Source organism: Lolium perenne, chromosome 4 (genome assembly GCF_019359855.2).
Source record: "Lolium perenne isolate Kyuss_39 chromosome 4, Kyuss_2.0, whole genome shotgun sequence".
Classification (NCBI taxonomy): Eukaryota; Viridiplantae; Streptophyta; class Magnoliopsida; order Poales; family Poaceae; genus Lolium; species Lolium perenne.
The window spans coordinates 148,952,038-148,976,775 of NC_067247.2; the positions used below are offsets into that span (position 1 = coordinate 148,952,038).

Genomic DNA, 24,738 nt, shown 5'->3' on the forward strand with positions numbered 1-24,738 from the left:
ATGGACTCTCGGAGGATGCCTTCCTTCTTATCGACTGCAACCGCTGCCGCACGCCGGGCCTCTTGCTCATCCTTCATCTGCTGCTTCAGCTTCGACAGCTCCCCCTTCAGCGAGACGTTTTCCTTCTTGGCATCGGTGGCAAGCCTGTTGGCTTCCAGCACCTGATCAGCCGAAGACTTGACGGTCTTCCGAAGCTGGGCGTTTTCAGCCTCCAGTCGGGTAAACTGCTCGGCGAAATCCACCACAGCATCGACTGTGGCATAAATCGGCTGCAGCAAGGAAGTCAGGGAGACTCAGTCGATAAGAAGAAGATTCAGCAAAACAAGGCAAAGTAACTACTTACGTGATCGCGAGAAGCCGACGAAGTAGGAGCATCGCCAGGAGGAATAACCTTCGATACTGGAATTTTCTCCACGACCGTCCTCGTAGGAGGCGTCGACTTGGCAGAAGGAGGGTTTGGCTCTTTAGCCGATGATGCTCTCTCAGCCGATAACTTGGCCCTCTTTGCGAGAGGGACGAGGTCATCGTCAGAGCTACTTCAGAAAATAAAATGATTAGCATACAAGATAACAAAGGCCAAATTATAGAGGAGTGAAGATGCTCACAGTTCCAAGTCATCCTCAGCAGCGAAGAAGCCTGATGGCCCCTTGTCAACAGGAGAAGGCGGAGGAGTTCCAACGACATCATTATCTTGGTCACTGGGACTAGATTCAGCCGTTGTAATGAAATCCTCGTCTATCTGCAAGCGGCGCTTGCTCCTGGTGAAAGCGACCTCCTCGATAGTGTCGTCCTCTTGGACATCGCTGTTTTTGAAGACCTGCTGGGCGTCTTCAGTCCCTTCGGAATCGTCGTCATCATCCTCTGGCTCCACGCCGCTTTCCGGTGTAGGAGGATAGCATCGAACGACGGAGGGGGCCTATCAAGAAGAATAAAGAAGTTTGTAAAACGCAACAAAAGCAAAAAGGAAGTGAAAGAAAACAAGGAGTAGCAGGAATTACCTCAGACGGGAGGTGGTCAAAATCATAAGGAGGGCGAGCCGATGTCAAGATGATGTTGTCCTTCATACTGAGGCATGTCAGGCGACGAACCTCGTCCCGAAGCTCATCAGCCGACAGGTCGGCAGAATTGATCCTTGACTTGTCGCCTTTGCCAGTATAAAGCCATAACTGGTGGGGTCGAGACATGAGCGGCTGCACTCGACGTTGCAAGAACACTGAAACTACTTCAGTGCCGCACATCGTCAAGCCTCCCGTATTCTTCAAAACAACAATATGCTCAAACAGTTTGTCGGCTGTCGCCCTCTCTTCGGGAGAAAGGGCGTTTCGCCAAGACTTCTTCTTGTGAGCCACCAAGACGTCATCAAAGGAAGGGAGATTCGAACGCCGCCCAGGTACGATGGGATCCCGCAGGTAGAACCACTTGTTGCGCCAACCCTGGACGGATTCCTTCATTGGGTAGTCGAAGTAGTCGACCTCCTTCCTGACGACGAAGCCAATGCCACCAACAACGGGGGGGGGGGGGCATTGCTGTCGTTGTGGCGCTTCACGTAGAAGATCTTCCTCCAAAGACCCCAGAGAGGTTCGATGCCAAGGAAGGCCTCGCAAACGGTAATGAAGATGGAGAGATGGAGAATAGAGTTTGGGGTCAGCTGCCAGAGCTGGATCCCATAGAAGAAAAGGAGGGAGCGAAGAAACTCGTGGGCCGGAAGAGAGAGGCCACGGAACAAGAAGGCAGCAAACATGACAGTGAAGCCCTTCGGGGGCTTTGGGCGAGAGACCGCACCTGGAAGGCGAATGTCCTCCTCAGATGCGGAGATGAAGCCGAGGGCGCGCAGCTTGTTGATGTCGCGGTTGGAAATGGCAGAGGCACTCCAATCGCGGCTAACTTTGGCCGCCTCCGAGGTGCTGCCGCTCTTCTTCTTGCCCATGGCGAGCGGAACTTCTGATTAAGAGGCAGAGGAGGCAGGATGGCTTGAGCGAGAAGATGAGCAGTAAACGGGGTGAAGGGTAAAAAAAGAGGAGGCCCCCTATTTATGCCGTAAGAATTTGTGCGAAATCGTGGCCATAACTTCACAGGCGTCGTGGGAGCTGGAGCGGATCTGACTGTACACGTGGCGCTTGAAGAAGGAGTGGAACCGGCGGCCCATTATTCCCACGTTGTGCAAAAATCGAGGAGACGCCTCGGTCGCCGCGCGTGCACTGGTCAAGCCCTAAAAACTGCCCGCGCAGAGCTAGGGTGGGCCCGTCAGGTCAAGTCCTGTCAATCAAACCACAGCAGTCGCACGTCAACAGTGACGTCATAAAAAAGCTTGAAGTACTCGAAGGAATAAAAAGCTATCGGACGGTGAACTTGAGTCTATGCACAGATTGCGAAGCATCTGTGCTTAGACTCGGGGGCTACTCCCATCGAGAGCGCTGACGCGCACCCGATATGTTAAGGACCCGAAGAAAAAGGATGAAGAAAAAGATGGTTGCTTAGCTCGAGTATGCGCCCAGTTGCAAGCACCCGTGCCCTGACTCGGGGGCTACTCCCATCGGGAGCGCTGGACGCGCACCCGACAAATTTTTTTGCGCTCCAGGATCATGCCCGGGGACTTGATTCTGCATAGAGTAACGTTGTTTTGCCATCGGTAGTTAACCAACAAAAGTTGGGCACGTTACTCATTATCCCTTGCAAGTAGAGAATATATCAGATGACTTATGAAGACCTGCGAAAAACTTTGGCAGAGAAAAATGCTTGAGTGGTACAACTTGACTCTACGCACGGATTTCAAGCATCCGTACATAGACTCGGGGGCTACTCCCATCGGGAGCGTTGACGCGCACCCGATAAAAAGGACGATGCTGATTCAAGGTGAACAAGGATAATCAAGGAGAAGAACATCAATAGAAGACATGCTTCAGTCTCTACCCGAACAATGTTCGGCTAGACACTCGGGGGCTACTGACGTGGGCATTACCCTTCGGGTAACCGACATTGCCCTATCCTGTATTGATTAATTGGAGGCCCATGAAGACACCTGGAGGCAAGATGGGCCACCTGGACGGCGCACCAGAGGAATCCTTGACGGGCAAGACAAGGAAGCGACCGAACAAGGAAAGATTAGATCTGAAACTACTGTAAACCTAGTAGTGCTCGGTTAGACCTCTTGAGACCTGTCCTCCTATATAAAGGCCAGGAGAGGGGCTGCCGAGGGACAGAATCAATCGTAGCAACCTTAGCCACCAGAAAACCTAGAGCTAGGTCGCCGCAACACTTAGCCTCTCGACGAGATCTCAGCCGAACTATTCGGCACCCCATTGTAACCCATTATCATCATAATCAAGAACAGACATGCAGGACGTAAGGGTTTTACCTCATCGAGGGCCCCGAACTTGGGTAAATCGCTCTCCCCGCTTATCTGTGAACCGATGTCTTGTGTCAGCTTGCAGGATTCCGCTAACCCTAAGCCCCAAACGGAGGGCATTGCCGAGGAGTACCCTCGACAACAAGTCCTCCGATGTAATTCTCCATTGAATGCAATTCTTCCCACTCTGGAGTCAGGGCCGGCTCTGGCCCAGGGCAAGAAGTGTGACGGCCCGGGGCCCAACCAAAACGGGGGCCCATTATTTCTGGCACAGTGCATATAGGAGAAGGTAGAAGAAAAAAATTTAAGTCTATTTAGCATGCACGCAGCTTAAATTGGGCCCATTTATAGAATTTGCCCTAGGTCCCTCCAAATTCTAGAGCCGGCCCTGTCTGGAGTCACCCGGGGTTATCATAGATCTAACATATCATTACTTTCAACAAAGATCAAACACCATGTACAGTAAGCTCCAACGATTTTCCGCGAGTTCCACAAACCAAACAACTTTTTTTTTTTGAGGGATCATTCTACGGAAACTAGGCGCGTTCACTGTAGCACATTTGTACACATCCTTCGCCGCGCCCAAACGTTCGTTCACGTCAAGCTTCGTTTACGTCAACGTCGCGGGTAGGCGTATTACGCCATCACCTCGCGTATAAACCCTACATCTCCTACAACGGCGGGAACCCCAATTCCAGTTCCCCGCCTTCCCGCCTCTCCCATTCCCCACTCCCCACCCCATCCCCGGCGATGAGCTCAGGTGGCAAGCGACGGGCGGCGCCCGCCGCAGCGCCCTCCGCGGCGGCGGCGGCGAAGCGGCCTCACCCCACGCCGCCCGGCGCCCCGCAGCCGCCTCCGCCGGCCGCTGCGGCGGCGGAGGAGGAGGATATGATGGACGAGGACGTGTTCCTCGACGAGACTATCCTCGAGGAGGACGAGGCGGCGCTGCTGCTGCTCGACCGGGATGAGGCCCTCGCCTCCCGCCTCTCCCGCTGGAAGCGCCCCGCCCTCCCCGCGGACCTCGTCTCCGGCTGCTCCCGCTCCGTTGGTACAGCCCCCCCTTCACTCCACACGCTCTCCTTCGATCTCAAGCTGGGGTAGCTCACTTCTGCGTGGAAGCCGTATCTTGGGCCGGATTGAGTGCCGTGCTTTTCAGCAACTGTCAGTTGACTGGATAGAGTTTTGGTGATTTTTTTTTTGGGTTCAGAGTGCTGCTTTAATTAACCCGATTTGATGATGCCTGGGCTCGGGAGCTCTGGTATTCTGGTACCCCAGGCGATTTGGCGCAGATTTTTTTATATCCGAAATGTAGCGGTCCGAACTATAGAGCTTGGCGATTTAGTGCATTTTGGGCAAAATAAGTGTTCATCTTTTATTTGTAGATGCGCCGATCAGATGAGTGAACCCTAGCAACTTGTTTTTGAGGAAGGCAGACCTTTGTAGTGGGCCTGGCGGACTGTGAAGGCGTGCTTACGAATAATTGGTTCTGCACTCATGGGAGTTGATTGAATGTAAACCTGTAACTGATGAATTGTGCATCATGAGGGCAGTAGCGGAGCCACCAAAATTGGGGAGCCTGGGCGAGTCACAAGCCTAACAATCATTTTTGGGTGCACAAGTGTCCGATGTTAAATTGAGCGTGTGTAGCAACCAGCACATGTTTTTCTGCTTGCACACTCACCGTAATGAAAAATAATACAGCACATAAGTTCTAGATCTACGACTATGGGAGAATTTACCCTTCTGGATTTTATGTTATTGCCCAACAATGCAACAAACTGGCTTTTCATTTATGCCCACTAACATTACAGTATTAAGAATGTAATCAATAAAAACATGCAAACTAAATCAGTACTCCACTTGTTAGAGCCTGTAATAAAGGAGACCTAAACGTTTGAGATTAGGACCATACCAAATTCATGTTTCTTGCTCATGGCTACTAACCAACACACTTGGCATGATTGAGAAATTAGTGACTCAAGTTGGCCAACGAGAGCAAGATGATGTCGTGCTGCATGCTGCATGCTGCAGGACTATCTCTGGATTGTGGGGCAACAGGGAAGCTAGGCCCATGGCTCTACTGCCCTATCTCTGGATTGTTTGTTCGAGTGCACATGGCCTCTGTAACTCTGTCTGCCTGAAAAAACGTCTGCGCAGATCAGCCTTTATGCATGTGACGGTGGAGCACTTCATGGCAGCTCGATGCTGAGCTCAGGCAGCAGCCCAGGGTTGCCGAGCTGTAGTTCCGCATCTGTGTGTGGCTATATTCAAAGGCAGTTCTTTCTGGTTTTGGAATCAGTAGAACTTTTGCATTCCAAGAGGCAGCAAACTATCCCTGGTGTGGCTGTACTTCTCACAGCCCTTGGTGTCCTGGTTGTGTCGCTGGTAAAATGAGATGGATGCGGAATTATTATCATATTGGAATTTGGATAGATACACGGAACTGCATATGTGTATGATTGATTTAGTTTCTACAAACTATATAAAGCTTAAAGCTTATGAAATGGGTTCCGAAGTTGTCCGTTTCCCTTAACAAGGCCGCGAGCCTCCATATGTTTTGCACACTTTTTGTGGTTTCTATATTATGTATTTCTTACATGGGGTTCAAGAAAGAGGAAATACCACGTGCAATGATTTTTGTAAGGATTGCTTGTCATAGCACAATTAGCTGCCTAGCTGTTTGGTTTAACTAAAATGGAGAAAGCTTTATGTTTTCTTATTGCTCATCTTATTCTTCTCTTGCCTTGTTATCTAGCTTTTCAGCAGCTGGATATAGATTATGTTATTGGTGAGAGCCACAAAGAATTGCTTCCCAAATCTTCCGGCCCGGCAGCTATAATCAGGATTTTTGGTGTCACCAGAGAAGGTATTATATTTCTATTTTCAAATAAGTTTTCTTTACAATGTGGCTTCTGTTGATGTGTGAGCTTACCAATACTATGTTCTCAGGTCACAGTGTGTGCTGTCAGGTTCATGGGTTTGAACCATATTTCTACATTAGCTGCCCATCAGGCATGGGTCCTGATGATATTTCACGCTTCAAACAAATACTAGAGGTTTCTTCTATCCTGTTTTAAGTTGACCCTTATGCTCAAACAAGGTACTTCAGCATTGCATTCTTTCCTTATACATTCTTCACAATGTACTACAGGTGAGGATGAAGGAATCAAATAGGAGTAGCAATGTGCCAAAGTTCGTGAAGAGCGTTGAGCTAGTGCAGAAGCAGACAATTATGCATTACCAACCACAAAAATCTCAGTCTTTCCTGAAGATAGTAGTTACCCTGCCTACAATGGTAGCTAGCTGTCGTGGTCAGTGCTAGTTTAAGAACAGTACACATTTCTTTCATTATTGTCTTCACTACCTTTATTTTGTAATGAACAACCTTTATAGCCTAAAGAACATTTTCAGTTACTTGGCAGTGAATTAGTGTTTGATTTATGATCTTTTCTTTGTTCCCATCATTTCTGATTATCTTAGATGCTATGACTAGCAGCATCATTGCAATTTTCTGGCTTACCGCAACTTACATATGTTTTTGCATTTTAGGCATCCTTGAAAGGGGTATAACGATGGAAGGCCTTGGTTCAAAGAGTTTCCTGACATATGAAAGCAACATTCTTTTCGCCCTTCGTTTTATGATTGATTGCAACATTGTTGGTGGCAATTGGCTTGAAGTTCCTGCTGGGAAGTACAGGAAAGCAGCTCGCATCATGTCCTATTGTCAACTGGAGTTGGATTGCCTGTATCCTCCATACTGAATTGAGCTCCTTCATCCCTATTTCTAAATCGTGATATCATATTTTTTTCCTTAAGTCCACCAACAGATACTCAGATTTGGTAAGCCATGCTGCTGAAGGGGAATACTCTAAGATGGCCCCCTTTCGCATATTAAGCTTTGACATTGAATGTGCTGGTCGCAAAGGGCACTTCCCAGAACCAACTCATGATCCTGTTATTCAGGTTTATTTCATTATCTTTATATTCTGATAATTGCTTCCACGTAGTTTCAAATGCAAATTGTTCTACGTGCTTAATGTCTTGACTTGCTTTTTTTTTGATTAAATAGATAGCTAATTTGCTCACGCTTCAAGGAGAAGCCCAGCCTTTTGTACGGAATGTCATGACCCTTAAATCATGCTCTCCCATTGTTGGAGTTGATGTAATGTCATTTGACACAGAGAGAGATATTCTACTTGCTTGGAGGGTGAGTGATGCACTGATGCCTCATTTGGAGTTCACAACCTCAGTTCTTATTTGGTCAATTACTGTATATAGATATAAGCTGTATCCATGGTAATACAACGTGTCCTAGTTTGATGTGTTTTTTTTGTATCTACAGTTTGCATTTACTTCTTTGAATTATGCTCTTCTAAACTCAAGTACTTTGTCTCATGGTAGACATGCAACTCGATTAAGAACAACCTTGTTCTTCTTTGTTCTTTTGCAGGATTTAATACGTGAGGCGGATCCTGATATTATAATTGGGTACAATATCTGCAAATTTGATCTTCCTTATCTTATTGAGGTATAAGAACTTCTGTAAAGCTTATACATTCTTAATCTTTGGCGAACCTGGCGATTTATGTATCTTAGTATAATATGGTTTCACACATTTGCAGAGAGCTGAAGTTCTTAAGATAGTGGAGTTTCCGCTGCTTGGTCGAATCAGAAATAGTCGTGTCCGTGTCCGTGATACTACCTTCAACTCAAGGTTACTTTTTAGTGTTAGTCGTTGTGCATTTTATATTTGTTCTTTCTGGTCCATCTAGTTCGCCCATAGTGGGTTATAGCCAACTAAGTGTTCAAAATCTACAGCGGTAGTCCATTTAATGGTCAAATAGCTAGCAATAATCCGAGTTTTGTTTGGTTCTTTCCAGTGATCCAACATGTTGCTGCTTCTTTTATGTGTTTTCCTTGTGTGCTTACATATGCAGCGTATGCTTATTTGATTCTGGTGAATGGTGATGGAGAATTTCTGTTGCAGATTTAGTATTTTATGATCTGATTTAGCTGAAAGTACGCTAACCATGCCCATTCAATGCAAACAAGGACATATTGTTCATAGTTCAGAAGTTTAGTGCCCTATAACTAGTTTTAGCAGTGTCATTTCCAGATCCACATTTTTTCTGACGACATAGTTTCATGGTTCATGCATAGCAGAACGCGGCTTCTGAGATGAGGAGTAGAAACTCGATTTGTTGGTTAATGCCTCTCTGCAATGAAGGATAATTAGGGAAATGCCATTTTAGTGTAGACTTTACAACGCTTTCAATTGTTTACCCTGCCTTAATCATCGCATGCTAATGCTACAAGATTTCATGGCCCTGCAAGGTGCAGTGACACGATTTTGCTATGCAAAACATAGCAATTAGCAAATGATGATTGAATACCTGTACAGTATTTTCATTAAAAACAAAGCTGATGATGCATTCTTGTACAGGCAATATGGTACACGTGAAAGTAAAGATGTAACTTTGGAGGGAAGGGTACAATTCGACCTCCTGCAGGTTGTCATCTACTGTTGTACATATTAACTAGACCCATACTCCCTCTGTTCTATAAAATAAGGCGTATATTTTTAGTCAAAAGTTAACGTCTTACAAGTTTGACTAATTATATGAAAAATTTTTTTTTTTCGAGAAAACGCAATGACATTGCGTTTTTTTTCATTGCAAAGAAGGAGAACAGTTTGTTACAAGGTCACCCTCCATGGAGGGTGAAGGACACCCAGCTAATAACAAAAAACTAGTGTACATCCCAGTCTACAGGTAGGACGGCGCGAAGGCCAAGGGCTCCGGCTCTGGCCCAAAGCGCCGCCTCCGCCTTGATCTTGTCATTCACGCTCTGGATGGACGGTTGCTCACCATCGAAGACACAGGAGTTTCGGTGCTTCCAAATCAACCATGGCACGAGCAACGTGGCGGTTGCAAGGCCTTTTCGCATAGGCTTCGGCGTGTGCTGTCTCGCAGTGGTCCACCAATCGTGGAGGGTAGGCTCGCTGTCAGGTGGCCGACAAGGGATCCGTAGCCAGGACAGAGTGTCGTACCAAACCTGCCTAGAGAAGGGGCAAGCCAAGGTGAGGTGATGCATGGACTCGGCCTCTTGGTCGCATAACAGGCACCGAGGATGGTGCTGCAGTCCTCGCCGACGTAGTCGCTCCGCAGTCCAACACCGGTCCTTGTTAGCCAGCCAGTGGAAGAATTTGACGCGCGGAGGCGCCCATGTTTTCCACAACAGCTTCCAGGCTGGGCAGGCCCAAGTGCTCCGGTAGCAGGACTTCGCCGTGTAGACACCGTTAGCGCTCCATTGCCAGACGAGCTGATCAGGTTGGTCTGTGAGGACAGTCGCCTCCACCTGTGTCCAGAGCATAAGGTACTGGCCCAGCTCCTGGAGACCAAGCACGCCGTGGATGTCGCGCGCCCATCTGTGGTCGATCAGCCCATCTCTGATGGAGGTTGCCTTCCGACGCCTTTTAGGGATACAAGCGTAGAGCTCAGGGGCAATCTGGCTGACAGAGCGACCGTCAATCCATCTGTCCTCCCAGAATCTGCCAAGGCGTCCATCGCCAGCGAACATGTGCGTCGAGGCAAAGAACAGGCTCTGTTCCTGGCGCGAAAACTGCAACTCTAGCCCTGTCCAAGCTCTGTCCTGCTCCGTTCTGCTGTACCAAAGCCACCGCATCCGCAGCGCTAGCCCAGCCCTCTCCAGGTCTGGAACCCCAAGGCCTCCAAGGGATAGCGGCCTGCACACCGCGTGCCAGTTGACGTGGCAGTGCCCGCCGTTGGCCTCGGCGCGGCCGTCCCAAAGGAAGCCTCTCTGAATCTTCTCGAGGAGCTTTAGGACGCACTTAGGCGGCTGCAGCACTAGGATCTGGTGAAGGGGGATCGCTGCGAGTACAGACTTGACAAGGACGAGTCTCCCAGAACGGTCCATGAGCCTAGACTTCCAGGTGGGCAGCTTTGCCGCGGTTTTGTTGACCAGTGGTAGCATCTGTGCGCGGGTAGGGCGGCGGAGCGTGAGCGGAATGCCAAGATAGGTCAGTGGCAGCTCCGCAAGCTGGCATCCCAGGGTTGCCGTGGTCACCGCGCTGTCTTCAGGCTCACAGTTGAGCATAGTGGCGGAGCTCTTACCATAGTTTACCAGGAGCCCGGAGGCTCGGCCAAACAGGTGCAGGATCGCCCTCACGGCGCCGGTATCCTCCCTAGTTGGATGACAAAACATCACCACATCGTCGGCATAGAGGGAAATCACCGGGATCGACTTGGTCGGGTGCAGCGCTTGCAGAATTCTGGCGTCGACAGCTCGCATGATCAGCCGCCCAAGGGTGTCAACGGCCAGGACAAACAGTTGCGGCGACAGAGGGTCGCCTTGCCGCAGCCCCCGGCGATGCCAGATTGGTGGCCCAGGGCATCCATTGACCAACACTCGCGTGCTCGCAGAGGAAAGGAGCACCGCTAGCCAGTCCAAGAACTTAGCGCCGAACCCGTGCCTCCGGAGGACGTCGAACAGGAAGGCCCAAGAGATGGTGTCGAATGCTTTGGCAAGATCGAGCTTAAGCAGCACTCTCGGCGCCCGCAACTGGTGCAGTTGTCGCATAGACTGCCGGACGAGAACGAAGTTGTCATGGAGACTACGTCCTCCAATGAATGCATTCTGGTTCTTGCTGACAAGGCGATCAAGCTTTGGGGCCAAGCGCAGCGACAACACTTTGGCCGCAACCTTGCCGATGAGGTGCACGAGGCTGATGGGGCGGTAGTCGCCTAGAGTCTCAGCATCCGGGCGCTTCGGCAGCAAGGTGAGCAGGGCCTGGTTGAGCTTATGGAAGCCTCTGCCCCGGAGCTCGTTCAGCTGCTGGAAGACAGCCAGAACGTCGTGTTTGACTAGGGGCCAGCAAGCCTGAAGGAATTCAGCGGTGAATCCATCAGGACCTGGCGCCTTGCGTGTAGGAAGGCGCTTGACAGCAGCCCATATCTCATCGTCCGTGAACGGCTCGTCGAGCTCAGCAAGGTCCACGGCGGGGTCGATCAGGTGCTCCAGGTTTAGGGTACAGTCGCGGTCAGCCGTCGTGCCAATGAGGGCGTCGAAATGGGCAAAAGCCGCCTCCGCCATCTCTGCCGGCTGGTCAATCACCCGGTCTCCCACCATGAAGCTGTGAATGCGATTCTTTTGGCGACGGTAGGAGCATTGTTGGTGGAAAAACGCCGTATTCGCGTCGCCATCCCTAAGATTGGCAATCCTAGCCCTTTGCCTAGCAATCGTGCGCTCCAGGGAAGCATACCCAAGGTGGGATAGCTTCAGCACCTTGTGCAGCCATATCTCATGCGGCGTGAGTGTCCGGTCCTCGCGGGCTTTGTCGAATCGCAAGATAAGCTCTCTGCAAATGGCCAGCTTGTGGCGCACGTTCCCCACCAGCTTGGCGGCCCAACTTGTGAGCTTGCTGGCTGTCGCTTGGAGGCGCAGCATGAGCCGCTCATAGGGGTCAGCGCTGCCCACCGAGGCCCAGGCCTCAGCAACCACCTCCTGGAAGCCCTGAAGCCGAATCCAAAACTCCTCGAAATGGAAGCGGCGATGCACCGGTGGCGTGGGTGAGCAGTCAAGCAGCAGGGGGCTGTGGTCGGAGACAACAGATGCGAGGCAGCGAAGGCTGCATTCTCCAGCAAGCTCTTCCCAGTCAGAGCTGCACAACACCCGGTCGAGGAGGACGAGTGTCGCCGGGTCCTGCCCATTGGTCCAAGTGTATCGCCGGCCGCTAAGGTAAACTTCCTTCAAAGCGAGGTCGTTGATGCAGCGCCTAAAGCGACCCATCATGCGTCTATCCAGGTGGTTGTTATTTTTGTCTTCATCCCGGTAGATTAGGTTGAAGTCGCCGCAGATCATCCAAGGCCCCGGGCAGTTTGGTCGCAGCTCGCGTATCTCGCGGAGGAATTCCACCTTATCAGCTTCCTCTTGTGGCCCATATACCACAGATAGCCACCAGGGTGTAGTGGCAGCAATGTGCACCTTGGCCGTGAGAATATTGGTGGTGAATATGGGATCGGTGATGGCCACCGTCCTACTCTGCCACGCCAAAAGGATACCACCGCGCGTGCCGTCCGCAGGTAGGTATACAAAATCATCAAAATCGGCACCAAGCGTCTCCAGTATGAGGCCAGAGTAGAACAAGTTGATCTTTGTTTCCTGGAAGCACACAATAGAGGCATTCGTGGTCGCAACAAGTGCACGGATGGCGATCCTACGTGCCTTGGAATTGAGCCCACGCACGTTCCAAACTAAAATCTTAAGGTTTTCTAACATGATGGACGGAATCGACGTAGTGGACTAGCACACCGCTAGATCTCCAGCGTTTGGCCTGGCAGCACCGTGCAAGGCACCACGTCAGGGGCCTGGGGGAGCTCTCTGTCGACCAGGGCGGCGATGGCGCGCAAGATGTCAATGGGAATCGGCATCGCAAACACTTTGTCGTAGGCCTTCATCGTCTCGGGAGTTATCTTCTCATGGAGGTCAAGCAGCCCCAGCGTGCGCAGGACCTGGACATGGGCGCGTCGCTCCGCCGTTGGCGGCGCAGTGGCTCCCGCTGCCGAGGCAGACCTGGCGGCCGATCGGCCGCGTCTCGGAGAGAACATCAGAGGTCTACGTGGGCGTTTCCCAGGAGTGGGCAGCGCAGCACCCAGGCTGGTGGTGGCAGCGGTCAGGAACTCTCCCAACGTAAAAGACGATGGTTGAGGCTGCGCCTGCTGCGTGCGCGCACGTTGCCGGAGACGGCGCATGACCACCGGTGGAGACTTGAACTTGCTTGGCGTGGTGGCTGCGTCGTTAGCTTCCCGTGGGCCATCAGCGTGGTGCTGGGCCGGCGGGTCCTGGGCCTGCATAGCTTGGGCCTGCGTCTTCTCCACTTGCGAGACTGGATCAGCGGCATGGTGCTGGGCTGGCGGTTCCTGGGCCTGCGCAGTATGGGCCTGCGGCTGCGTCTCTTCCACTTGCGAAACCAGGTCGGCCTGGGTGGCGACAGGCGAGGCCAGCTCAGCCCTAGGTCGCGTGGCCGTTTCTTCCCGCCCAAGATCCGTGGACCGGTCCACACTAGCGTCCACGCCCGCGGCAGATGCTGACGGTGGCGTTGCACAGGAGTTGCCCGACAAGCGATCCTCCTCGGTCCCTGGCGAGGGAGTGGGGACCTCGCTCCCTTCGAAAGGAGCTGTTGGCGCCGTCTCCTGGTTCCGACAAACTGGGTGGGCCTCCTGGCTAGGTGTGGGCGCAGCTGGATTAGCGCCAGAGTCGGTAGACGACGACGGGGTGGAAGCCGTGGTGGGGTCCGTTGCAGTGTTGGTCGGGGGAGTGGCCACAGAGGGGGCGCCATCTGTCCCAACTCTCGTCGCGATCTGGACCTGGTCAGCTCGTGGCGGTGGACCGTGCGCCGTGGTGGGGTCAGTAGCAGCATCCTTCCTGCGCCAAAAGCTGCGCCCGCTTTGTCGCCGTGGCCCACCTTGGCCAGGCCAAGGCTGCATGGTCCGTACGCCGGAAGCAGCGGCCGGAGCACGCGGCGGCGGCCGGAGTGCGTCGCAAGCCACGCCATCAGCGCGTCTACCCCGCTGCAAGACAGCCCAGGGCAGCGAATCCATGGCCATACCGTCAGCCCGCCCAGGAGGTGGTGGCGAGTCGTTGTACGGGCGCCGGCGTTTGCGTCCACGGCCGCGCCGCCGAGCTTGGGGCCGCCCATCGTCGTGATCATCACGGCCGTCGCCAGCACCTCCAGTACCACGACCAGGGCTGCCTGCGCGCTGCATGGCCGGAGCGACAGCCGCAGCAGGGCCAACGTCAATGGAGATGGGGTACGTGAGCGTCCGAAGCGTGGGCGCCTGGGACATGGAGCGCGCGGGGATGATCTCCACGACCTCGAGCACAGCGTGGCGCCGGATGGCATCAGGGTCACGTGCACGCGCGGTTAGCCGGAAGGTGGCCATGTCGGTGCGGGTGCGAGTCTCGGCGTGCAGGCTCTCAACCCAGCAGCTACCATGCAGCAAGGACTCTGCCGTGGACAGCTGCCAAGCCTGTGCAGGGATGCCGCGGAGGCGTACCTCGACGCGTTGATCTAGCCTGTCACAGCCGGCGTGGGCGAGTTTGCACCATGGCCGCAGGTTGAGCGAGAAGCTGGTGGTGCTGAGGAAGTGATCGCCGGAGACCCGGTTGCGGTTGTGCTGGGAGGCGAAGATGATGAGGAAGTCCTCCGGATGGTGCAGGTGGACGGAGAAATCGTCGGGGTGGAGGTCAAACGTCGCGCAGAGCAGGTGCGAGACGGCGTCAGCGGTGACCGTCGGCCGCGTGCCAGTGATGGTGGCGACCATGGCACGGCGCAGGACAGCCTCGGCCTCCTCCATCTCGGAGGTGCAGGGCACGATGACGCGGTCCGGCTCCTGGGCGCCCGCGGCCGGCGCAGGCGTCGGAGCAACCACCATGGCGCGCTCCTGGCGCAGCGGGGGCGAGGGCGGGGGAGGGGGTGGTGGTGGCGGTGCCGCACGGGCTGGAGAGGCGGGCGCGCTGCAGCGGTGGGAGGCGGAGGCGGGCACGGTCGTACTCGCGCCGCTCCGGCGTGCGATTTCGGGAGCCATGGCTAGAGAGCGAGCAACGGCGGCAGCGCAGCTCGTTGATGCGATCACGAACGGCGTGCCCTGGTTCCGAGCAGCGGAAACAGAGCCCCGCCTGCGCCTCCGGCGAGGGCTGCGCCGCGGCTGCCGCTGCGTGGCGCCGGCGTCGAGCTGCGGACGGCGTCGGCGGTGGTGCTTGCGCCGAGGCCGGAGCCACCCCTCCGCGTCCGCGCCGCGAGGTACCGCATCGGCAGGCGGTGGATCTCCGAGCGGGGGCCGAGGCGAGAGGAGGCGGGCGCGCGCCGGGGCGCCGCCGCCGGCGCGGCAGCGAGCTGCCCGGCGGCGAGGCCGGCGAGGGTGCGCGTGGCGGCGTGCGCGCGGCGCTGCTGTAGCTTCGCGAGCCGCGACTGGAGGAGCCGTCGTCGTCGGAGGCCAGCCACCGGTCGCTGCGGCGGCGGCCGTCGTTGCTGCCGTCGGAGGCCATGCCGCGGGGGAGGAGGGAGCAGAGGGCTGGGGGGGGGGGGGGGGGACCCTACCGGAAGGGCTCGTTGGCGGCGGGGCTACAGGCTGGAGGGGAGGGGGCGCGCGCTGCGTCTAGAATCGTGCCTGAAAAAAAAAAAAAAAATCTACGACACCAAATCGATATCAACAGATCGACCATCGAATGTACTTTCATAGTCTACTTAGTAAATATTTGAAAGATTTTTTTTACTTTTGTCTAAATAATTGGTCGAACTTACATGATGTTGACTTTTGACCAAAAATATACACCTTGTTTTATGGAACGGCGGTAGTAGTTATTATTATTTTCAATTTTCAACCACATAACAGTACCTAATTATTCTCTTTATCTGTACTTTCTGCATGTGCACAGGCTATGCAAAGGGACTACAAGCTGAGTTCTTATTCATTGAACTCTGTATCTGCACATTTTCTTGGAGAACAAGTAAGTCTAATCATTTTAAGTGGCTGTAGTTTTTGTCAGCACAGTCCAAAATATTTACTCATAGCCATACCATTATCATTTAAATGCGTGCTGTTGTTTTGGCCAATGCCATGCAAGGGGTTACGACACTAGCACCATCTGCCCATTATTAGTCAGAAAGCATTCGGATTAGAATGTAAATATTATCTTGTTATGGGAAGAGTTATGTTCTTAGGAATGGAGATTTATTTAATTGGGGAAATGGAGATACAGTTTATTAAAAAGCGACGATCCTAGTCTTATGGGACAAGCCAACTCACCCATATAAAGGTGTATCGGGTAATTCTCTAAAGCAAGAAAAATAATCAAAAGTACTATACAGCCTCAGAGCTTCTCTTCGTTGTCGGCAACGAGCCCTGCTAGTTGCTGAGGATCAGTGCCCTATCTTCGATCTTTGAACCCTTACGCTACCAAATTATGCTGCAATGGATCAAGGTTTGGAACACCTTTTGAATTGGAAATACTAAAAAAACTGAAAGTGCACTTGCTCTGTAGTTGTGATTGTGTGGTACTGGTCTTTTGGAAAATTGACTCTTTAGTGCAAAGTGCTTATCTGATGCATGGCTTTCTTTTAAATCTTTTTGATGAACGAGTCATTTTACTACTGTATTGCTAGTAATATTTGCATTTTATACTTTTATTTATTGTTCTGATAAAAACATTATGAGCAGAAAGAGGACGTTCACCATTCAATTATATCTGATCTTCAAAATGGGAACTCAGAGACACGAAGGCGTCTGGCAGTTTATTGCTTGAAGGTCAGCTTAATTGTCCTCAATTATCTGCTACTCCCTCTGTTCCATAATTCTTGTCGTGGTTTTAGTTCATGGAAAGGATGGAATATTGAACTGCTGAACTGTTAACTGAAGTATGCTGGTTTAGTTTTTTTTTGAGAAGGGAAACATAGCCCCGGCCTCTGCATCAAAGCGATGCACAGAGCCTTATTCATTGCAAAGTTGTAGATTAGTTCTGGGCATTTTCTTTTTTCTCTCTCTAGATGTCCTTGTAGCTCCCCAGATGGGTTAGTACCAGTTTGCCCAAAGGAATAATTATATATTGTTCTCGCACTTAACATCATAACATATGTACGTTGTGGTCTGTTCAGGCTTTTGGCATCATCATGAGTCTGGGATTGTAATTCTGATTCACCGAAAGCATGTTTCTTAATGTATGTAGCAGTTTGGAAGGCAATATTACCCGTCTTAGAGTTCCTAGTCTAGACTAAAACAAGATAATTTATGATTTTGGACAATAAAATACATGAATGCATTCTATTTATAATAATCTATTTCACCTAGGAAGTTACCTTTTATTCTTTGCCTGATCACATTATGAGGTATACTTAAATTTTCCCAAGAAAATTATGTTATTCCACAATAATGAGCAACATTTAATGGTTTGAAGAACGATTGTGGTACGGGAAAATATTTGCTTTCTAACTCTGGTTAGTAGGTCTGCCGGAAGGTTAGTTGTATAAGCTAGGATGGTACTTTTGCTTAGTGTTCTGTAAAATGTTTATATTTGAGTTGATTACTATCCTTTTCTCGGGACCTGATCCTCACATACTTTAACCTTTCCCATTAACGTACACACAGGATGCTTATCTTCCGCAGCGACTGTTAGATAAATTGATGTACATCTACAACTATGTAGAGATGGCGAGGGTCACAGGAGTCCCTATTTCATTTCTGCTGTCAAGGGGACAAAGCATTAAGGTGAAAACAACAGCAAATCCTGCCAATCAAAATATTTCACCCCCTAGCATCTAACAAGAATTTGAATTGGTCTTTAGGTCCTCTCGCAGTTGCTCAGGAAAGCACAACAGAGAAACCTTGTTATACCAAACATGAAAGGCCAAGGTTCTGGACAAGATACCTTTGAAGGTGCAACTGTAAGTTTACCTACATGATGTGCATTTTCCTACCTCATTGTTTCTTTTCTGTCTTGCGGCAGCAGCTATTTACTGCACATTAAGACCCTTTACATAGCTTGCCTTGAAGTGACAGTAGATATGTTTGTTTTGTATGCTAAAAATTTCCAGGATGACAACTATGTTATTACCACTAATGCAAAAGTTACTTTCGTGCACCAATTATCGAAGGGAACATTCAGTTCTAAATTGGTCATGCAAAGGGCAATAGTTCCATTACGGTTTTATTGTCAAATGTCATTGTTTTCCGTAATTTATGTTTCCCTTCAATTTTAGGTTTTGGAGGCAAGGGCTGGATATTATGAGAAACCCATTGCAACTTTGGACTTTGCTTCTCTGTATCCATCCATCATGATGGCCCATAACCTATGCTACTGCACTTTGGTAAACACATTTTTTCCCCAATTTTTATGCTAATATCTGGAAAAAACAATTTTATCTGAAAATTGGATTAACGACTATCCAAATGGTCTTTAAGGTGCCCCCTGAAGATGTCCGTAAACTCAACTTGCCTCCAGAAAGCCTCTACAAAACCCCATCTGGTGAAATATTTGTGAAACAAGAATTGCAAAAGGTAATTGTTTCCTGGCATACTTTAAATTCTTGCAATAACTTAGTCAAAGATTGATGTCTGTGTGCGTCGATTGATGCCGGGCTTACCAGCTTCATTTTCTATATATACATTTTCGTTCTTAGCTTGGTTAAAGGTTTTTGTGACACAAGTAGCGTGTCCTAACCAGTACTGTCCAATGTCAGGGTATACTTCCTGAAATCCTTGAAGAACTGTTGGCTGCTCGAAAAAGAGCAAAAGCAGATTTGAAGGTATGTTCTCCCATGTTATTACCCTGAAAATATTGTAGTCAAGATCCTTTTTATAATGCTAGAGATTCGTGCAATACATGTCTTTGATCCTATGTGAAATTACCAATAACTTACAGGAAGCAAAGGACCCATTTGAACGCGCAGTTCTTGACGGTCGTCAGCTTGCCCTAAAGGTACCCCCGTATCCTTTTCCTACCATTCTCAGTGCCCTCAAAGAGTCTTACATTAGATGTGCAGTACTTGAATCTTGACATTGTTTAATGGTTCTATTTCAGATAAGTGCAAACTCAGTTTATGGTTTTACTGGAGCTACTGTTGGTCAATTACCCTGTTTAGAGATTTCTTCTAGTGTGACAAGCTACGGTGAGAATGAATTTTGCATTTAAAATGATCCACATTTTCATTGTATAGTAGACTAACAAATTCAGATACATCTTGAATTACGAAACACTGAAGCTGTTTTGTTCCACAGGTAGACAGATGATTGAGCATACAAAGAAGCTTGTTGAAGATAAATTCACAACACTTAATGGCTATGAGCATAATGCAGAGGTGAACTATCAGTTCCTGTACCTTCTGCTTATATAAACTTGAAATATTTCATGTTAACTAATCTACTCAACATTACCAGGTTTAAGCCTTTAGCTACCTATTTAACATGTGATACCTCAGATATTAATTCATTAGAGCTTCTATATTGGATTCGAACTGATGAGTTATGTCTGCACACTCACTTGCTTAGCACTTAAGTCTTTGCCACTTGATGTCTTACTGACTTGTGGACTGGGCCATCTCAGTGAGACATGGAGTGGCAAATCCTTCCCACAAATGGAGTGTCAAAGCTGCACAACATTAGTTTCGGCTAGATGTCAGCAGAACATAGTGCCAAAATTATTTGGTGACATCCCTGCAAAGCTGGCAGTTTTGTAAAACTTCACGTGTCAGTGACATGTGGGATCTGGACTCACATGCCATTCTCACAGCTGGTTGCAGTTACATGGTTCTGATTTTTCCAAATTTATATGCAGCATGCTGAGGACCTTGTTCAAGTGATATCTTGCTCCAATACATTCGATCACCGCAATGTATATATTAGCATAATAACCACTTCTCGATACGCACTCAGGACCCTTTGTTCTGCTTTGATCTATATGCTTGGTGAGTTTATTTGTTAGACTTTGATACATCATTCATTTCTGATGGTTTGCGCAAATTCATTTGGACATTACAGGTGATTTATGGAGATACTGATTCTGTGATGGTACAGTTTGGTGTTTCTACTGTTGAGGACGCAATGAAATTGGGAAGAGAAGCTGCAGACTTTATCAGTGAAACATTTATTAAGGTGACTAGACAATTATTTCTGAATATTGTTGTTGACTTATAACCGTAGCATTTTTTTGTCCAAGAATGTTGGGAAATGAATCAAATAATCCTGCCGTGTAATTTAGTATTGTTATATTTCGAGAAAATGCAAGCTTGCGCCTCCATGCAATGACCATGACCAGCAACTGTCAGATAAACTTGCAATAGACGCCACCAAACAAACCCCGACCTAGATGCCATCCATAGAAGCACACAGGATGGAACCCCCACCACAGGAGAGAACCCAACTGCGAAAAGAACAGCAGACTAGGGCTGCTCCTGCCTCCTGCTTCGGTAAAGATAGATGACGTCTTCAACCGCTGGCCTTGCACAACTGCTGGTGCCGATTCCTCGGCACCTCTAGATACCACTTGTGCTCACTGCACCACTACACATAGCCACATTCCTTGCCCGTTGCAACATGCACTAGATACCTTCAGTCAATACCCGTTGAGTGACCTCATCCAACCAAGATGCCATGGCATGGCATCCTCCATACTCTGCTCCTGTGCATCCACTACAGCTATATTGAGAAGAAATGGGTGCACCTAGGATCTACCTGAGAGCGAAGGTGTATGCCACTGGCCTATGTGCCAACTTAGGGTTAGTCCTCCAAGAACAAGGCCTCCAGTGAGGAAGTGATGTTGTCTGCTGTCGTCCAATCTGGGATCTCGGTTTTCACCTGGAACTAGACCACGAGGGATGAAGGTGAATCTGCGCGCTCCTCGACGACACCAGTACACCACCAAGGAGGAAATCATGCCCAAGGGCGCCACCTTTGGCACCAACAAAGATCATGAAGGGCTTCTGCCTGGAGAGCTGAGCGCTGAGTACCTTGACCACAACTCATTAACGGCAAACCCACTAAAATACACGAGATCCTATCCTAGCTTCGCCTGCAACCGTGTCATCATGATAACCTGACGGCCACCCCACCAAGAGAGGCCACCACAGGCTGCACATCAGGACCAGCTCAGACCAGCCATGTCGCCGCCTTTAAAAGGAGCCTGGCCATGTCTCAGCACCAGCCGACCCAGATTTGCTTCAAGGATGCCCAGATCTGCGGTATGATGCCAGCGCACAGGGAAGGCGAAAGCTAGCCACGCAAAGCCAGGTGCTGCTAGGCAAGGGGTCAAGGCACGTGTCATGGAATACCCCTGGCACGTTGCTGACTACCTCATCAATGTACCAACCGATGCCTGCCTACTACCGGAGGCTGGGCCACCCATGCACAGCTAGCCAAGCTAGCCACCTTGCCAGGCACACCTCCGACATTGAGTACCAGCACCCTTCTCCCACCGGCTGCCGAACAAACTAGTGCAGCCAGCCAGGCCAGCAAGGACGGGGATGAGCAGGGGCTAGAGCCCGCAGGGATCAGTCACCCCAAGAGTGAGCAGTGGGTGCTAGTCCAAATATTAAATGCAACAAAGTGAAATTTACAAACTGCCGGCTGTCTGTTTTAAAATAAATGGTATGACTTCCTGACATGATGGACAATGACAAGATCATGTCTTGTAGTCCAGATGCTCCTTGCTGTTAGTATAATGATCTCCATATAAAGCGGTTGCCCAGTCTGAATCTTAAGCTCCAAGTTCTTGGACAGAATGAAGGACAGATAGTCCAGTGCCCCGATTTGGACACAGGAAGAACCAGCAGACATTAGCAAAGGGATACCAGTAAAACAAATGTTCTAATTGCTAAAGAAATTGGCTGTCTGGCCTCGCCAAGTCTTTCACGTATGTTATGATTGTTTCGTCTTGTCACCTAAATTATTCTCTGTATGAGGTTTAACTATTTTATTCGTGGTAGGAGCAATCTTTGATCTGTATCTCACAATATCAGATCAGATTCAGGAACTACTGTGCATAAATACGTTGTCAGTGTAGCATGTTTGTTCCTGCAATAAAGTCTAGCTGAATTCAAATCCTTATCTTCCTGCTCTTAGTTTATGACAGAATTATCCAATTTTATTAATTAATAGCTTGAAGTTTAATATATTTGTTGATTTTGACATCTGTCTTGCAGCCCATCAAGCTAGAGTTTGAGAAGATATATTTCCCATATCTACTGATCAGCAAGAAGAGATATGCTGGTTTGTACTGGACGAATCCTGAGAAATTTGACAAAATGGATACAAAAGGTATTTTGTGTAGTACTTGTCTGATGGGCGATCCTACTTTTGTGCTTTAACATGCGTTCTTCTACCTTTGCTTACAGGTATTGAAACAGTAAGAAGGGACAACTGTTTATTGGTAAAGAACCTGGTAACTGAGTGCCTTCATAAATTACTAGTGGACCGAGACATTCCTGGTGCAGTTCAATATGTCAAGAACACCATATCCGATCTATTAATGAACCGTGTGGACTTGTCACTTCTAGTTATAACGAAGGTGAATTAGTGTGCCTATTAATATATAAAGCTTGGCATCCTCATCTGGTTACTCATGTCTCTGATGTGCAGGGTTTGACTAAAACAGGAGAGGACTATGCTGTAAAAGCTGCCCATGTGGAGCTTGCTGAGAGGATGCGGAAGGTACCAACTGATATTCTTTGCTGAATGGTGCTTATATTTCTCCATTCCTTGTTCAGATTGGGGACACGTGACTGATATTGCTGAAATTAATTTTGTTTCTTTTGAGCAGAGGGATGCTGCTACTGCACCAACTGTTGGTGATCGAGTTCCTTATGTTATAATAAAAGCAGCGAAAGGGGCAAAGGTTAACTCATGTGTATTTCTCGTCACAGAGTTGTTTATCTTTATACTGTAGTATCGTTTTGATACATTTGTGTTTTGCATACAGGCATATGAGAAGTCAGAAGACCCAATTTATGTTCTGGATAATAACATACCAATAGATCCCCATTACTACCTTGAGAATCAAATTAGCAAAGTTTGTCCACAACACTTTCCTTTATATTCAAAGCTTCTCTTTCCGCACTTCTAATGGATTACAAAATGTTTGTTGTCAGCCACTGTTGAGAATATTTGAACCAATTCTGAAGAACGCCAGCAGAGAGCTGCTTCATGGAAGTCATACCAGAGCTGTTTCAATCTCAACTCCTTCAAATAGCGGGATAATGAAATTTGCAAAGAAACAATTGACTTGCCTTGGATGCAAAGCAGTTATAAGGTGATTCTCCTAATAAGTTGCAAAAACCGTGCAATCTATTCTTCTGTTGGACTAGTGTGCATTTGCTTCCAATATTTAATATTGCAGTGCAGATGTACTGCAAAACAGGAGCTTTCTTTCTAATATCCTCATTCCAGCAGTAAAACCGGTTTTCTACTACCTTTTTTAAGACACAGTTTCCTAACTGAATTATTCTCACCCTGCAGTGGTCCCAATCAAACACTTTGCTCACATTGCAAGGGAAGAGAAGCAGAATTATACTGCAAAACCGTAGCAAATGGTATGATCTAAATCATCTGAAATGTTTCTCGGTGTGTTGAAAAGGTATCGTCCCCAAATGTCGGATGACTGACTAGTTTATCTTTAACATCCACAGTTTCTGATCTGGAGATGCTCTTTGGGAAGCTATGGACACAGTGCCAGGAGTGTCAAGGCTCCCTGCACCAGGATGTTCTCTGCACCAGGTTTGCAAATGTTCCTTCCGCAGTTGCTTATCAGCATATTCCAGTTTTTGTACTTCAATGACAAGCTTAAAACTCCTGCCCTATCATTGCAGTCGGGACTGCCCCATTTTCTATCGGCGAAGGAAAGCGCAGAAGGACATGGCTGAAGCTAGAGTGCAGCTTGATCGTTGGGACTTCTGAGTCCTCAATGCTCTGATAACTTGCATGTTTTTGCTTTGCCAACTCATTCGTATGTACCAGAAAGGTGTTACTGGAGTGGCATGCTGCTGCCAGATCACGTGATTGCATCATGATGCATGATGGGCCAGGGCTACGGAGATCACAGGTTGCCCTGAGTTGAAATGGGCTTTCAAGTAGGCTTGGACGCTTGGCTGTACCAGAAAAAGCAGGCTTGTTGTATGGTTCATCTCTGTGCATGTCTAGTTGGTAAGAACTTTGTATCTCCTGGCATCAACAACCCTGATAGTTTGATTGCTGCGTAGTTGAATAGTTCGGCTGATCTACTGATGTGTAAAAGATCTGTGGGTATGTTTTTCTGTGTTGTCTTGATCCAATTAGTTTGGCAATAAATGAAAAAACTGATCATTGTACACTTCATTTCTTTTGTAATAGCTTCACATGTTTCAAATAACCTTGCTGCATTTCCAGTTGTTTTGTGAACTTGGAAAATGTCTGGAGTACTGATCCTACAAACTGCTCACCGGGGCCAAGTCTCTTTCCTTTTTCCTCTCTGGGCCGGGCAGCTTCTTTTGCTCTACTATTGGCGGATGATATACTACAATTAGCAGCTGCGTTGTTGAAAGAGCAAGGAGTCTCCATGCGTGGTTTTGTAATTTATGACAATCACTATGGATTAATGTTTGCATTGAGTTTTATTTATATATATAACTATGAATTAATATTTGCATTGAGTTTTATTTATATATATTTGTTCATATCCAACGCCTAAAACATATGTTAGTTTGAAGGTTGCAAGTAGAAGCAAATGAAGAAGATCAGTGATAAAGTATGTCAAGAAGAAGACAGAGTGAGATGTCATTATCCTAGGTCGTCAATTTGACCAACTGAACATAATATATATATATATATTATAAAAATATACCATTAGAAACT

At 48.8% G+C, this 24,738-nt stretch overlaps 1 protein-coding gene across 1 annotated transcript; it reads left to right on the plus strand.

Annotated features, from left to right (window-relative positions):
• Positions 1–4,061: 4,061 nt before the first annotated feature.
• LOC127294805 (DNA polymerase delta catalytic subunit) lies at positions 4,062–24,256 on the plus strand. The gene is made up of 30 exons (XM_051324700.2): positions 4,062–4,394; positions 6,102–6,212; positions 6,296–6,402; positions 6,498–6,657; positions 6,896–7,091; positions 7,174–7,309; positions 7,416–7,553; positions 7,797–7,874; positions 7,969–8,060; positions 8,790–8,856; positions 15,803–15,874; positions 16,585–16,671; positions 17,509–17,628; positions 17,706–17,804; positions 18,120–18,227; positions 18,322–18,417; positions 18,600–18,665; positions 18,782–18,838; positions 18,941–19,028; positions 19,138–19,217; positions 19,897–20,010; positions 22,056–22,170; positions 22,248–22,420; positions 22,492–22,563; positions 22,673–22,747; positions 22,832–22,921; positions 23,001–23,161; positions 23,368–23,441; positions 23,538–23,625; positions 23,718–24,256. The coding sequence occupies exons 1-30, from the start codon at positions 4,097–4,099 to the stop codon at positions 23,803–23,805; spliced, it is 3,306 nt and encodes a 1,101-aa protein (XP_051180660.1). The 5' UTR covers positions 4,062–4,096; the 3' UTR covers positions 23,806–24,256.
• The last annotated feature ends 482 nt before the right edge of the window (positions 24,257–24,738 follow it).

Coding starts and splice junctions, on each gene's coding strand:
- LOC127294805 (XM_051324700.2), top strand. CDS start 4,097: ATGAGCTCAGGTGGCAAGCGACGGGCGGCGCCCGCCGCAGCGCCCTCC. Junction 7,310..7,415: donor CTCATGATCCTGTTATTCAG/GTTTATTTCATT, acceptor TTGATTAAATAG/ATAGCTAATTTGCTCACGCT. Junction 23,626..23,717: donor CAGGATGTTCTCTGCACCAG/GTTTGCAAATGT, acceptor CTATCATTGCAG/TCGGGACTGCCCCATTTTCT.